Source organism: Leopardus geoffroyi, chromosome C1, assembly GCF_018350155.1.
Source record: "Leopardus geoffroyi isolate Oge1 chromosome C1, O.geoffroyi_Oge1_pat1.0, whole genome shotgun sequence".
Classification (NCBI taxonomy): Eukaryota; Metazoa; Chordata; class Mammalia; order Carnivora; family Felidae; genus Leopardus; species Leopardus geoffroyi.
Window position 1 is genome coordinate 23,408,844 of NC_059328.1, and position 13,338 is coordinate 23,422,181.

A 13,338-nucleotide genomic window follows, 5' to 3' on the forward strand; every position below is an offset into this window, starting at 1 on the left:
CTTTCGTTTACCCCTAATGATCTGCATTAACCCTCAGTCTTTAAAGGGAAGCATTCTGTCACTAGGAAACCCTGTCGTGCGACGGACCCCACTGCCTTCTCTGTCCAACACGTGTTTACCCATCTGGAATGTCCCCACAACTTTTCTAAAGTAACGTCCATATGGAACCTGAGCCCATGAGTTCTACAAGAACAGCTCTGACCTCGGAGATTGCAGGACACAAACACACTCCCACAAATGCATATGCGCGTACACAGCTTTGCCTGAAAACCCACCACTCCAACCCAGCGACCGCACTTTCCAGTCCCAGAATAAGAACTCTATTATCCTATCCCCTTCAAGACTTTTTTGATTTTTATAGATCACTTTGCAGTCTTTGTCTTTCCAAATGAAAGCATACTATTTGTTTTTAGTCAGTTGTCATTTCAGAGCCCGTAAAGCCACTTCTAACCTTGCTGGTCAAAACTGAAAACAGTCCACGTAAACTACAAACTCTGGATGATAACGACGTTAATGAGGTCACTGTTGCAAAGGTCCCAGTCTGCCAGGGGACGCTGATAATGGAGGAGCGTGCACGAGCACAAGGCAGAGGGTGTGGGGGTAATCCCTGTGCTTTCCCCTCAATCTTGCTACGGATCTAAAACTGCTCTTAAAAAAATGTCTTTTTTTAAAAAATAATAGTAATAATAAATAGAGGATTAGAAAACAAAAAAACAAAAACCAGAATCTTCTGGGGGAAGTACCCAAACATGATGATTTTTCCCAGGACACTGCCAGTTTAGGTCTATCATCAGAGTAATTATTAACAGCACTCCCATCCACTCTCAAACATGCCCTGGGCTGCACGATAAATTATATGGTCACTCTACTCCAAAGCCTCAACTTCCCCCACCTAAAGAATAAATCAGTGCTTCAGAATCCACACCCAATAAATAACCAAGGGAAGGAAGTATGCACCGTCTTCCACCTCTCCCAAGATTTAGGAATTTGCCACCCAAAGTGTTAATATAAAGTTTCTTTTCATTCTTACAGTCTGCTGTTTACAATCCTCTTTTCTTTGCTCATTTTAGGATCTAGATGGTAACATTTTTTAAATCCCCATACACAATAACAACCTAAACATATAGTTGAGAAATACACTTCTATACTCATTAGCATACTAGGTAGTTTATATAAAAAAATTGTAAGAATCTGGCAAGTTTTTTACATAGAGTGTTTTCTGTGGAAAAGATATTAAGCGTAAACATGGGGGGGAGGGAGTCTGAAAAATAAGGCAAAATATTAATTGTGATATTTCGGTGGTGACACTAGGTGAACACATTCTTTGTCTGTGTCTCTGTGTTTTCCAGCTTTACTGAAAATGAGTCTGTACTGGGCTTCTCATGAAAGACTCCCACGTGTAGACCAAGAACAAGATGTTCAGACGGAAGCTGAGGTGAATATACAGGGGACGCACCCAAACTTGAATAAACCCGAAACTGCTATGCTATCTAGGTACAGCCTGTATAACATGAGGCACTTAAGGAAGGCACAGAACACCCAGGGCGCTCCTGGGATAAAGGGACTGTCCTTTGCGTACGCAAAGTACTTGTAATGTCATCAGTGGCAAGAGGTTTCTAGAGTTCAAGGTGGTGTTAGAGTAATGGTTCTTACCCAGGTTTAAGCTTGAAGAGGATCCATGTGAAGAGAGGGAAGGAGGTGGTGTCTGTGAATGTCCTGGTCCCTGACTAGGGAGAGGCATGCCCACGGGTCCAGGAGAGGAGGAAAAGCTAAGGCCGTTATAAAAACTGTGTCCAATGGGGGTCAAGCTGCTCGATGTCCTCTTATAAAGGTCACTGCTGCCAGTCAGGGAGTCACGGCGGGAGCCACTGCCAGTGTTGGAGTTTGCAACTAAAATGGAATTAAAACAATGCAGATAAGAAAAGGCCTGTTCTTTGAAGAACAAGCCCAGTGACCTGTTCCTAACACTTTGATCCAGACTCCTTACCACCGCAAATCTGTCAGCAGAGACAGCCTAACTGTTCATGTGGCAGTTCTAGGGGCAGGTAAAGTAATAAAGAGGACATGGCTCGGTTTAACATGAAACTTTTGTTCAAACCATCACACGAATGCTAAATTTACCTTCCTTTGGTGTCACATATTATGGGGTGGGGATGGGTTAAAAAGCTCTGACGGCCACATAAGCTATGGAAAAGGTGAAAGAAAATGGGCTAGAAAGAATGCCTTTCATCAACCCAAAGGTTCTAGTAGAAAAATGGAGTACAGAAAAAAAAAAGATTTGTAAATGGGGTATCGTCCCCCTACACAAGACTTACATATGAAAGCCTGTTTTCTCAATGGGTTCGATCAAGAGTTACTGCTAGCCCCCAATTCCAATTGAAGATTCTCGCTCTCAAACATGCCCTGCTGTTCGGAGATCACATGGTTTTACAAACACTGCAATTATCCCACTGTTTCCCTTACTCCTTCCCTGCTTTTCTCTGCCATCAAAACATTAAAAATATCTTGGTCTAATTTCCGCCTTCCCACTTTGCCATAATATCCACCTTAATTCTTCTCAGAAGACTGGAGAAAATTCCTGACTCTTCAAGGCCTGCAGACTGTGGGGTACGCTACCCTGTGGTCTTTGGTAAGTCCTCCTCCCTCAGTTTTTAGTGTCCACATTTCTACGCTTCCCTCCATGTTCTTCCCAATGCCTGAAAAAAATCGCCCCTGGTTTTCCGATCCCTGAAACAAATCGACTCTGAGAGTATAAATAAGTAGCAACATAAGCATAAAACTGAAATCGGCCCCAACCCTAAAAACTTGATTTTAACAGTCCATCATCTCAGATATGTGGGACGGCCGGCTTCCCACGGGGGTCGGTCCAGATCTGCCTGGGGCATCTGTCCAGGATTCCATGCACTGTCAGTGTTCCATAAAGATTGTAAAAATAATTACAATTCAGTTTTAACAGCACATAAAGTCTGATTTCTACCTGCGGTTCCAAACCCTCCAAGGGCTGATCCCAGGGTGGCGCCGAGAGAACTGCTACTTCCAAATCCCAAGGACGTGTTGGCAGGCTGGGCTGAGCCCTGGGAGAAGAGGGAGCTGCTCTGTGAGTTGCTGCTCAGAGAGTTGTTGCCATAGAAAGAGCTGGATGCCAGGCTGTTGCTGGGCTGCTGCTGGGGCTGGGGCTGGGGCTGCTGGGTTCCTAAAGGGCGAAACGGTCCATTTGTTGTTCCAGCAAGACCACCGGCTGCTCCATTTGCTGAAGCTGCGGCCGCTGCAACAGCTACGAAGAAGAAAGCAAACCATTGGGCTGTGAAAGGGACTGGCCGCATTCCCCAGCCACGGTGTCATCCTTCCGAAAACCCCGTAACGCTGTCCTATCTCTTCGAAGCGGACGTGAGCCTCGTACACAGCTACGCAAATCTGCCTTCGATCCCTTCATCTGAAGCTTCTATTTTCTATTTCTGCTTCCAACGTGAAGTCAAAATACCACCGAAGCCAAATTCACTATGGTGGCAGCTTTAAGGAGTCTGCAGTTTAAAACAGGTACAGATGTCAAACGTAGCTGTTTTAACTACAACTACTTCCTCAAATCTCAAGTTCCACAAATATCATCATTGAGGACTTTTCCAGAACCACTGTCATCAATATACTCAAGTCCCTCGAATTCCTGAACATGTTGCTCTCTTCTAGATGTTTCCGCCGTTGCTGCTAATTTACATTCCTAATATATATACACACACACACACAAAGCCTAAAACAAAAACCTATGTATCGTTTATCCCCCATCAAAATGTATTGCTCTGCCACTTCTCACTACTCCCTCCGTCCCGCCTCCACCCCGAAAAACAAAAACAACATATTTAAAAAAAAACATTATCGGGGCGCCTGGGTGGCGCAGTCGGTTAAGCGTCCGACTTCAGCCAGGTCACGATCTCGCGGTCCGTGAGTTCGAGCCCCGCGTCGGGCTCTGGGCTGATGGCTCAGAGCCTGGAGCCTGTTTCCGATTCTGTGTCTCCCTCTCTCTCTGCCCTTCCCCCGTTCATGCTCTGTCTCTCTCTGTCCCAAAAATAAATAAACGTTGAAAAAAAAAAAAAAATTAAAAAAAAAAACATTATCTGAAAATAATGAAAATAAGGACATGGATTTCTGTGAAATCAGCCTTGGACTGCTGCCAACGGTGCCGCTGTGCGTGAATAATCCAACTTCCTATGTTCACGGTGGAGCAGGTCCTTGCTGCTAACCAGCTGGCACATGGCTGTCAACAGAATCTATCGAGGTCACTTGCTGCTTCTGCTTTTCTCTTTGAAATATTACAGGGCAGAATTGCTATATCGAGAACTGTCAAATGAAGTACATTTCAACAGACTGTAAGAACATCGTCCGTCGCCCATTTTGGATCTCTGACAGGAGTTCACGGAGCGGGAAGCTCACCTGCTTGAGCGGCTGAGGAACTGATGATGACTGGGGCGGGAGCGACCAGCCGCACAGGAGCCCCGAGACCGTTTCTCGCCCCTGCGTTCACCACGAGGGCACCCGTTTGGTCATAGTAAGCAGCAGGAGCCAACACCGGATAACCTGGGAATGTCAAGCCACACGTGAGTAGACAGGAAGCTACCAGGGCCTCCTGGGCGGTAGCAGACTGTAAACAGTCACAGATTTGACCGTGGGGACCGACAGACGCAGATTTCTATCCTGGCTTCACTACCTGGACAGCGGTATGACCCTGAATCTCTGCGCATCCCATTTCCCCAGTGACGACGATAAGAATACCTGCCTCATAAAAGTCTTGAGACGATCAGAGGAGGAATGCGAAAGATCTCGCATGGTGTCTGGCACAGAATGGTACGGTATTATTCATCATCCGCTAAGTGTCAGAAAGGGAATTCGGCGGGCCAGGGAAACCTGCGCTCTTCCAAGTGCCAACCAAGGTTACCACCAGAAATCATACCCTGACAATTTTTTTTACAGTTTCCTCGACTACGAAAATAACAGAGAGTATCAATGATTACAACGTAGTACTTCCATACCTCGTAACAGTCTAAGCACAAATACCCTGCAAGTTACCAGGTAAAACCTAGACACACTTCAAATAATAGGATCTTTCAGCCCCTCGTGGAATCTCCAAATGCTATTGAGCCACAGGAGAAATTACAGGTGACTTCCCAATAAAAGCTGAATGCTTAGTAACTCGTACAACAAACGATGCAGGTTAAAGTTACTCGGTGAATTCCTAAGTAGATCAGTTAATGTGGCTACACTCCATGATCAGTAAGAATCCATAAATTTATGCTGAGGTCTCACAAGGACCTGTTTCAAAGGAAGAAGCACAAATTACTTCCAACCTGTGCAAAGAACAGGACCAGGTGACAGTGAGCCAAGAATAACATCTGCTCGAGGTGAAGATCAACCACAGGTAGGGAACCACAAAGCACCTCTGCTGTCAGCTCAGGAGAAATCCCAGAAACGTAAGGGATGGCCCCATCAAGGAACACTAGGAACTTCTTCCGTAATACTGTTCAAAGACATCAGCCTACAGACTAAAACCTGGGAGTGATGCTAAAGTAGCCTGCCCACTCCTTCCATCATCCCCAATCCCAAGGGACAAAACAGATCGCCACCAAAGGACAACGGCATACTCCAAGCAGTGTGTGGAGAGACACATGTAAGATTAAGACTGGCTCAGAACAATCAGGTGCTCTCATCAACGAACGATGGTCTAAGTGAGGGCAAGTGTATGTCATCCCTGCCAGTCCCCGAATCGTGACGAGTCTACTACGCAAGCTGAAAGCACCGCCTGTTTTCCTCTCAGTCTCCCCCAACAAGCAGACTGTTTTTTCCCTCAAAGCATGAGGAACAACAATGCAGCCTCACCTGGCATGCCTGCAGCCAGTCCTTGTCCAAAAGCAAGGGCAGAATTCACTGCTGCAGCTGCCACTAGTGGATCTGTTTGCTGTCCCTGCTGGTTCTGATTTGGGGTCAAAGGACGCTGGCTGGCTCCTCCACGGAGAACCTGGGAGACAGAAACAAATCAACTACTTTCTTCTCATTGGAAATACCTAAGACCCACCGTGTGCTTAAGTTGGGTCACCTTTTTTAAATTGGTAGTTGTAAACCATTTCTCCTATAATGTTTTATATGGCATGGCTGTTAGGATAAAAGTTCAATTAACAACATTTCATTGAATGAAATCTCATTCTACCACTCTTAAACATTATTACCTTTACAAGCAGCCAAAAGCCTATAAAAGTGAGGATTCATTAATCAAATACTTAATGCCTTCCATCTGGCAGGTACTAGAGACAAGGCAACGAACAAGACAAACAAAGCCCCTGCCCTCTTAAAGCTTTCATTCCAGTGAACGAAGACAGATAACTAAGTCTAAACACAGTGTCAGTGCTCTGACAAAAAGTGCGTCAAGGAGGAGGAGGATGGAGTGGGAAGGGGAGTTTAGATAGGTAAACAGAGGTAATTTACCCACATAATTAGACTAAAATAGCTGTGTCTAAAGGGGAACACACACACACACACACACACACACACACACACACACACCCCAAAAAGTCTGTATTTCCTTTATAGAATATAAGAACATCTTCTCTACCCTATAACACTATTGGTATTCAACAAGGCCCAAACGGTCCCGAATGAGCTCACCAGGACTGGATTTAGGAGGCCTCTGAGCTGTTTCTATTTCTCCTCTCATAAATTTCACAACAGACGGCAATCTAAATGGAGAGGTGTCAAGAGCACTGCCATTTCAGTACAGAACACCAGTTCTGCCACTGTGATGAAGGATCTACTTTTTATTAATGAAACATGGGCACCAAAATGCTGGTAATCATTCTTTTTCTGAATGCTCTCAAGAATCTACTCCACGTGATCTATATGCTCCAGTAAGTAAAAATGCAAAACCCACAGACCGAGGCTAAAATTATAAAATGCGTTTTGCAATGTTTTCCAAAGGCAAAGTTCTTCTCGGATCACTTTCACTATCACTTTGCTATTTATAAAAGTTAGACATATGGTCAGGAACCTGGGTACAGATTATTCTTGGTACCACTGGGTAAACAATATAAAAGAGAAACACCACTAGCTATTTATTAAATGAGCATAAGAGAAACAACACCTTCTACACTGGCAAGAAGAGATGTGTAGACAATTTACTCCCAGTCTCTTATTTCCTTCTCTGTAAAATTAGTTAAGGGTAACAGCTGATCCTGCAAATATGTTGGGAGCATTCGAATTAATTTCTGCAAGGCACAATACCTGGTACCCAGGAGATAATCAATAACCAATAGCTAATTACTATCAAAATATTTATTTGTGACCTAAGGAATCTAACAGACTTTCCAAGAGAAAGAGTGCTTTAATCCACACAGAAGAGTCAAAGGAGGTTGCCCAGGGGAGTGTTTGCACCAAGATCCAGAAGAGCTCTCACTCTAGGAAAAGTAAACAGCATGTACACATATATGGCAAATACTAATAGTTCAAGAACTAATACAACATCAATGAAACCACCATTATCACTGGGCATTATGAACTAGGCTTATGTTTGGTTAGGAGTTGTAGGAAAGGTCAGGGGACAGGGGAATGGACAATGTGCCTGAAAAAAGAGGGAGTCCAGACTACTGAGCCCCGTTTTAATGAGAGAAACGTTGTTTCCTTTATGTCCAGTCTCTAGAAAACTGTGTGGGACCCTGATGACTAATCAAAGTTCTTAGGTCCACTGCCAATATGTATATATTTTTATTTCATCAGTAGCTATCAAGTCTGGATTTTATGGAAACACATGTATAAAAGTTACAAGTAACATTTTAACATCTAACAAAATCACAAAAATTACTTTGTAAAACACTATCCTTGGAGTTAGCTTACTATCTCTCTTTATGATGTAAAAGCTGTTAAATTCAAATTTCTTTTAAAAGGTACCAATTAAATACAGCATCTGAGATCTACCAATACCTAATACTCAAGGAGATGCTCAATGGGGATATCTTTATTAATAATCATTCATCCTTCTATAGTTCACCATGCTCGGTAAAATTATCATCTACAGAGTCTCCTCCATTCTAGAAAGTTCAGAAGCCATTCTAAATGCTTCTCTCTAGTGGTGCCTGGGTGGCTCAGTTGGTTAAGCATCTGACTTCGGCTCAGGTCATGATCTCACGGTCCGTGAGTTCAAGCCCTGTGTCGCCCTCTGTGCTGACAGCTCAGAGCTGGAGCCTGCTTCGGATTCTGAGTCTCCCTCTCTCTCTGCCCCTCCCCTACTCACACTGTGTCTCTCTCTCCCTCAAAATAAATAAACATTAAAAAAAATTTTTTTTTTTTAAATCTCAACGCTTCTCTCTCAAAATGCAGTATCTAACACCAAATCACTGCCAGGTTTGCCAACACGTCCTTGGCTTCAACCCAACACACAAGGAGTTTTTCTTTAGCAAAGGCTTAAAATAGAAAAGAACAAAAATTTTATCAGGTGTCAAAGGAACCTTCAAAAAGGATGAAAAAGGAATCAGAAGTATGATGGAGTAGTTGGAATGTCACTGCCTGTGCAGAAAGTTCCAGCAATTAGGTGTGGAACAGTTACCATGCCTAGAACACAACAAATGCTTTCTGATTAAAACATAAAGGCCAAAAAGGTCAAAAGCGAAGTTTAAAAAGGGCCTCTCGTTTCAAGGACTACGACAAAGGACTTCACCAATAAAACTGTTTTTTCCTAAAACGACTGAAACAGAAACTGACAAAAATAACTTTGGAACTGAACTATGGCTGCTTATTAAAAAGTAAAAAGCAGGGGCGCCTGGGTGGCGCAGTCGGTTAAGCGTCCGACTTCAGCCAGGTCACGATCTCGCGGTCTGTGAGTTCGAGCCCCGCGTCGGGCTCTGGGCTGATGGCTGATGGCTCAGAGCCTGGAGCCTGTTTCCGATTCTGTGTCTCCCTCTCTCTCTGCCCCTCCCCCATTCATGCTCTGTCTCTCTCTGTCCCAAAAATAAATAAACGTTGAAAAAAAGTAAAAAGCAATGTGAATAATCTTTCCTCGGTAGGGTCTGCAACTGTGGGTGACAGAAATCCCTGAAATGCAAATGACTGCCATGCCCATTTGACAGCTCAGGAGACAGACTCTCTGAATACAGAACAGCTGTGCTCCTTGACCTCTAGGTGCAACCAGGCCACAGGAAAACAAAGGCCAGGCCTCAGGTTTTCCGGAACTCTGAATATCACAACATGGTCAGAAAATAACACAAGTTGTGAATTACAGATTTGTGTTCAAATCTCAACAATATATGTGTGACCCTGGCCACACAAATTCCATTTCCTCAATCTTATGTAGGGAAATCATATAATCTATCAGAATTAGAATAAGCAAAAGAAATCCTATGTGGAACACTCAGCTTTATTTTTTTAAGCACTTAATTTTAAGAAAAAACTTTCAACAAGTAGTTCCTACTATTTTTCTTGCGTACTCTGCTAGAACTACTTGGAAAACGTAGCAATTACTTCTGTCTTCCAAATCCACGATTATCTGGCAGCCATTTAAACATCAAGATCATCATACAAATAAGTACTGACTATCCACAAAGAGTAAGCTATGAGGCTTATTAATAGGGATCACCCATTATGTCAACAAATTATCTGTTAAATTCCCTTACATATCCTGGTACAAGAATTGTACCTTTGCAAAGAAAATCGTGCGTCAGCTTCCAAAAATTTATCTTACGGTAAAATGACTGATCTTACTGGAAAATGATGAATTGGCTAGAATTTTAAGATCTGAGTTTTTCTAGAACTTTACGGAATCTAAAATATTAAATACATACTCTCTTAGTGAGACTAGTAAAAACCATTCTTGTTTGCATCGTATCACATATGGTGTTTTGCCTCAAAAGACGGCTTTGACAATGTGTATCAAAGCCTAACTGTTCATTTTATTTGCACAGAAAAAAAAAAAAAAACTCCATTTCTAGGAATTTACTCCATGGAAATAATCAGACACTTATACAAAGGATATCAGTCCATCTTTTTTATAACATCAAAATACTGCTAAGCTACATATCAAATAATAGGAATAAACTGGCGAAAACATGGGACGCGTGGGTGGCTCAGTCGGTTAAGCGTCCGACTTTGGCTCAGGTCATGATCTCGCAGTCCGTGAGTTCGAGCCCCGCGTTGGGCTCTGTGCTGACAGCTCAGAGCCTGGAGCCTGTTTCAGATTCTGTGTCTCCCTCTCTCTCTGGCCCTCCCCTGTTCATGCTCTGTGTCCCTCTGTCTCAAAAATAAATAAAAACGTTAAACTGGTGAGAACAAAAGACTGGAATACTCTGAGACATTTAAATATAGCTAGCAAATATTTCTAAAAAGCATTAAATAATATGGAAACGTGTAAAAACTCAAAACTGTGTGGAGAGCATAACCCTGACTTTCTCAGAGGTTAAATAATAAAACTAGAATGACAAATACCAAACATTAATATTGTTTTTTTCCTCACAAGAGGCATTTTTTCCTTCGAGTTTTCTAACTTACCACAATTTTCAGCAATAAACAGGTGTTTTTCTAGTAAGCAGGAGAAAATGGCCTATTCAAAACGAAAGGGCATACTCAGTTTCTTTCCCAACTCATTAAAAAGCTCTTCTTACTCTGAGTTAAAAGGTACAACAGGGTCACAGATTTCTATCCAACTCAGCTGGTGTTCTCAACAGGCAGTCCGGAGAACGAGTACGTCCCCTTTGGTGGCAAGCTGCCCAAGGGCAGGCAGAAGAACTCTGAGAATGGCGTCTAGAAGCAGACTCCGTGTGGCGGAAAGCAGTACTCGCTTTGCCACTTGCTAAGCGCGGACCCTCAACCGCACGATTCTCTACAGTCTTTTCGTGCCCAATCTCATGATCTTACCTAGTCACACAGGCCAAGAATCTGCGAATACAAGGCATTCGGTGAGCCCTGCTGAGTCTGAGCCTGAACCCAGGTAACATGCGCAGGACGGCACTCACCCATTCACAGCATTTCTCTAGCAGGAGTATCATTACATGTTAATGATAGCCAAGGACTCAAATGCACACTTAGATGGGTAAATTCTCTTTACGCTTACCTGCTGCTGCCCTTGCTGAGCCTGTGGGGTAGTCTGCTGATTTGCAGAATTAGTTGCTGCCGCGGCGGCAGCCGCTTGCTGCTGGAAAAGACTGGCAGGGTAGACTCCCCAGGGAGTGACTCCATAATACTGGTGAGGGACCACAGCCGGGCCTAAAAGTATCAAGAGAAAGGTAAGGAAGTTCAGATCAGTCGGAATCCACTCAGGGTTTCCAAAGGCTAAGTCAGACTCAACAGATCCTACCGTAAAATATTAAGAATATATGGATTCAGGGGCACCTGGGTGGCTCAGCCGGTTAAGCATCCAACTTCGGCTCAGGTTATGATCTCACGGTTCATGAGTTCGAGCCCCACAATGGGTTCTGTGCTCAGAGCCTGAAGCCTGCTTCGGATTCCGTCTCTCTCTCTCTCTCAATCTCTCTCTCTCAATCTCTCTCTCTGCCCCTCCCCCACTCACGCTCTGTCTCCCTCTCTCAAAAAATAAACGTTAAAAAAAATTAAAAGAAAAAAAAACATACAGATTCATTCTAGCTGATCGTGGATTGTTTTTTAAAAAACAGAAAATGTTTTTATATTTTTATAAAAGTCTTCTAAAGCCTGTAATATACTCCAGGCCAAGAGGAAGAAGCTAATGAAGGACAAAACATTTTAAAAAGGGAGAATAACTGATCAAAGTCAGAAAGGTTGGGTTTAAGAACAGAGGAACTGGTGCTGGGTCAGGAAGAAGACAAAAAGGCCTATGCTTCCCTGAGAAAGAAAGGACACGGGATAGACAGAGACAAAGTTTGTTATTTGAAGGGAAATAAATGGAGAGTCTGTGTGCATCAAGTGAAGGAAGAGAACAAAAAATTAAGGGTACCCTGCTCTCAATGGTAAGGATGGCACCCAAGGTGACTGTCAGGGACAGGGGCCATGCTGCTCCATTAACTCCCAAAGCAGGAAAATCCACCAGTCTCTGACAACGTGACCCAGACACGCCACTGAACCTCCACCGCTCAATTTCTAAGAGGCTTGGTTCTCCCATTCCTGTTTTGGAAGTCAGTCAACACAACTACATTCAGACACTGATACATGAAATTTTGAACCTAAGTCACCATTGAAAAGAAACAGAAACAAAACCTTGAGTTCTTACAGACCTGCTGAGTATCCCAAACAAAACTAAGCATTCTGCTTCAATCTAAATGATCTGTTCACCTTCTCTGGGGGAGGCAACAGAGGTAACAGAGCTAGCAGACAGCAGCCTGGGTGGGGCAGGTGTCTAAACCACAGACTTCCCGAAGATGGCAGCAAGAAACACCAAAGCTGCATTGTGCCAACAAGACAAGGGCTCGGAGCCAGCTTCTCACATCTGCTGAAACACATCTCCAGTGAGAAGTTTCTTAAAGCACAGAACTTAAAATATTTGCAACCTGACTGAATAACAACAGTGCCTTTAGACAGAGTTCCAAAGAGCTATTTCAAATGTATCCATTCTGACACAGTAGCTAATCCTGTAGAAACATATATTTCATTAAATCAAAATAAATTGGAACGTGTGTTTTGTTTCCCAGTTTTAAGCTGCTAAAATACAAATAAGTCAAATTACATCCCTGCCCAACATTGCTCTGACATTTCTAATTTGGTATTTTCTGTACCTGTGGGCTTAGCCAAAAAGCAGCTCTGTTTATAAGGCTGCCCACTGTGAAATATGACATCTGGGCGCAAAATAAAGATGCTGCTGCTTAGAAAAGCTAGGTTACAGTATGAGCAACTTTTTTATAATAAGCAAAAGGGTAATGAAAACCTTTTAACGCCTCAGAACCTGCATAGTCTGAAACACCATACCCAAACTCACCTGACTAGCATTTACAAAATGGGGTGGTCTTGGACATTTACCGAAAAGAACGAAAGAGAAAACAACAGCGAGACCTTACCTATGCCTTAGTTTCCTCACCTACGAATGGCTATCATAAGGGTGAGGGTGTTGCCACATCCATGGCGAAAGGCTGGACTGCAACCTGCGATGACAGTCTCCACCAGAAGTCAACAAAACCACCTTCAGCTGTGCGCAGACTGCTGCTACCATCAACTTTCATATGATCCTCTAAGTTCTCTCAACTAGCATTTCTACTGCTGCCCCTGGTCACATGGCCTCTGACTGCATTTAGGAAAATACCCCCAGGGTGCATCATCAATTGAGCTGGAGCAGGATGCCTGCTCCAATTCCCGTGTGACGAACACCCCACACGCGGATGCAGTTTCGTAGTTTAGGTGGTTAACATTTCT

General features: G+C 43.5%; 1 protein-coding gene and 1 non-coding gene across 26 annotated transcripts in view; both read right to left on the reverse strand.

The window, feature by feature from the left end:
* The window catches only part of PUM1 (pumilio RNA binding family member 1), a 135,281-nt gene that overhangs the window by 32,848 nt on the left and 89,095 nt on the right, over nt 1-13,338 (reverse strand). For 18 of the 25 annotated variants that reach the window (XM_045476423.1, XM_045476417.1, XM_045476432.1 and 15 more), the window contains 5 exons: nt 11,075-11,226; nt 5,866-6,004; nt 4,426-4,569; nt 2,978-3,274; nt 1,654-1,890 (listed from right to left, as the gene is read on the reverse strand). In XM_045476423.1, the coding sequence (XP_045332379.1) occupies nt 1,654-1,890; nt 2,978-3,274; nt 4,426-4,569; nt 5,866-6,004; nt 11,075-11,226 (969 nt within the window). The remainder of the gene's footprint in view (nt 1-1,653; nt 1,891-2,977; nt 3,275-4,425; nt 4,570-5,865; nt 6,005-11,074; nt 11,227-13,338) is intronic. The other 7 variants (XM_045476428.1, XM_045476426.1, XM_045476427.1 and 4 more) reach the window with 2 other exon arrangements.
* LOC123600231 lies at nt 5,668-5,745 on the reverse strand. The gene has a single exon (XR_006713590.1). It is a non-coding gene; the product is annotated as a small nucleolar RNA SNORD103/SNORD85 (small nucleolar RNA).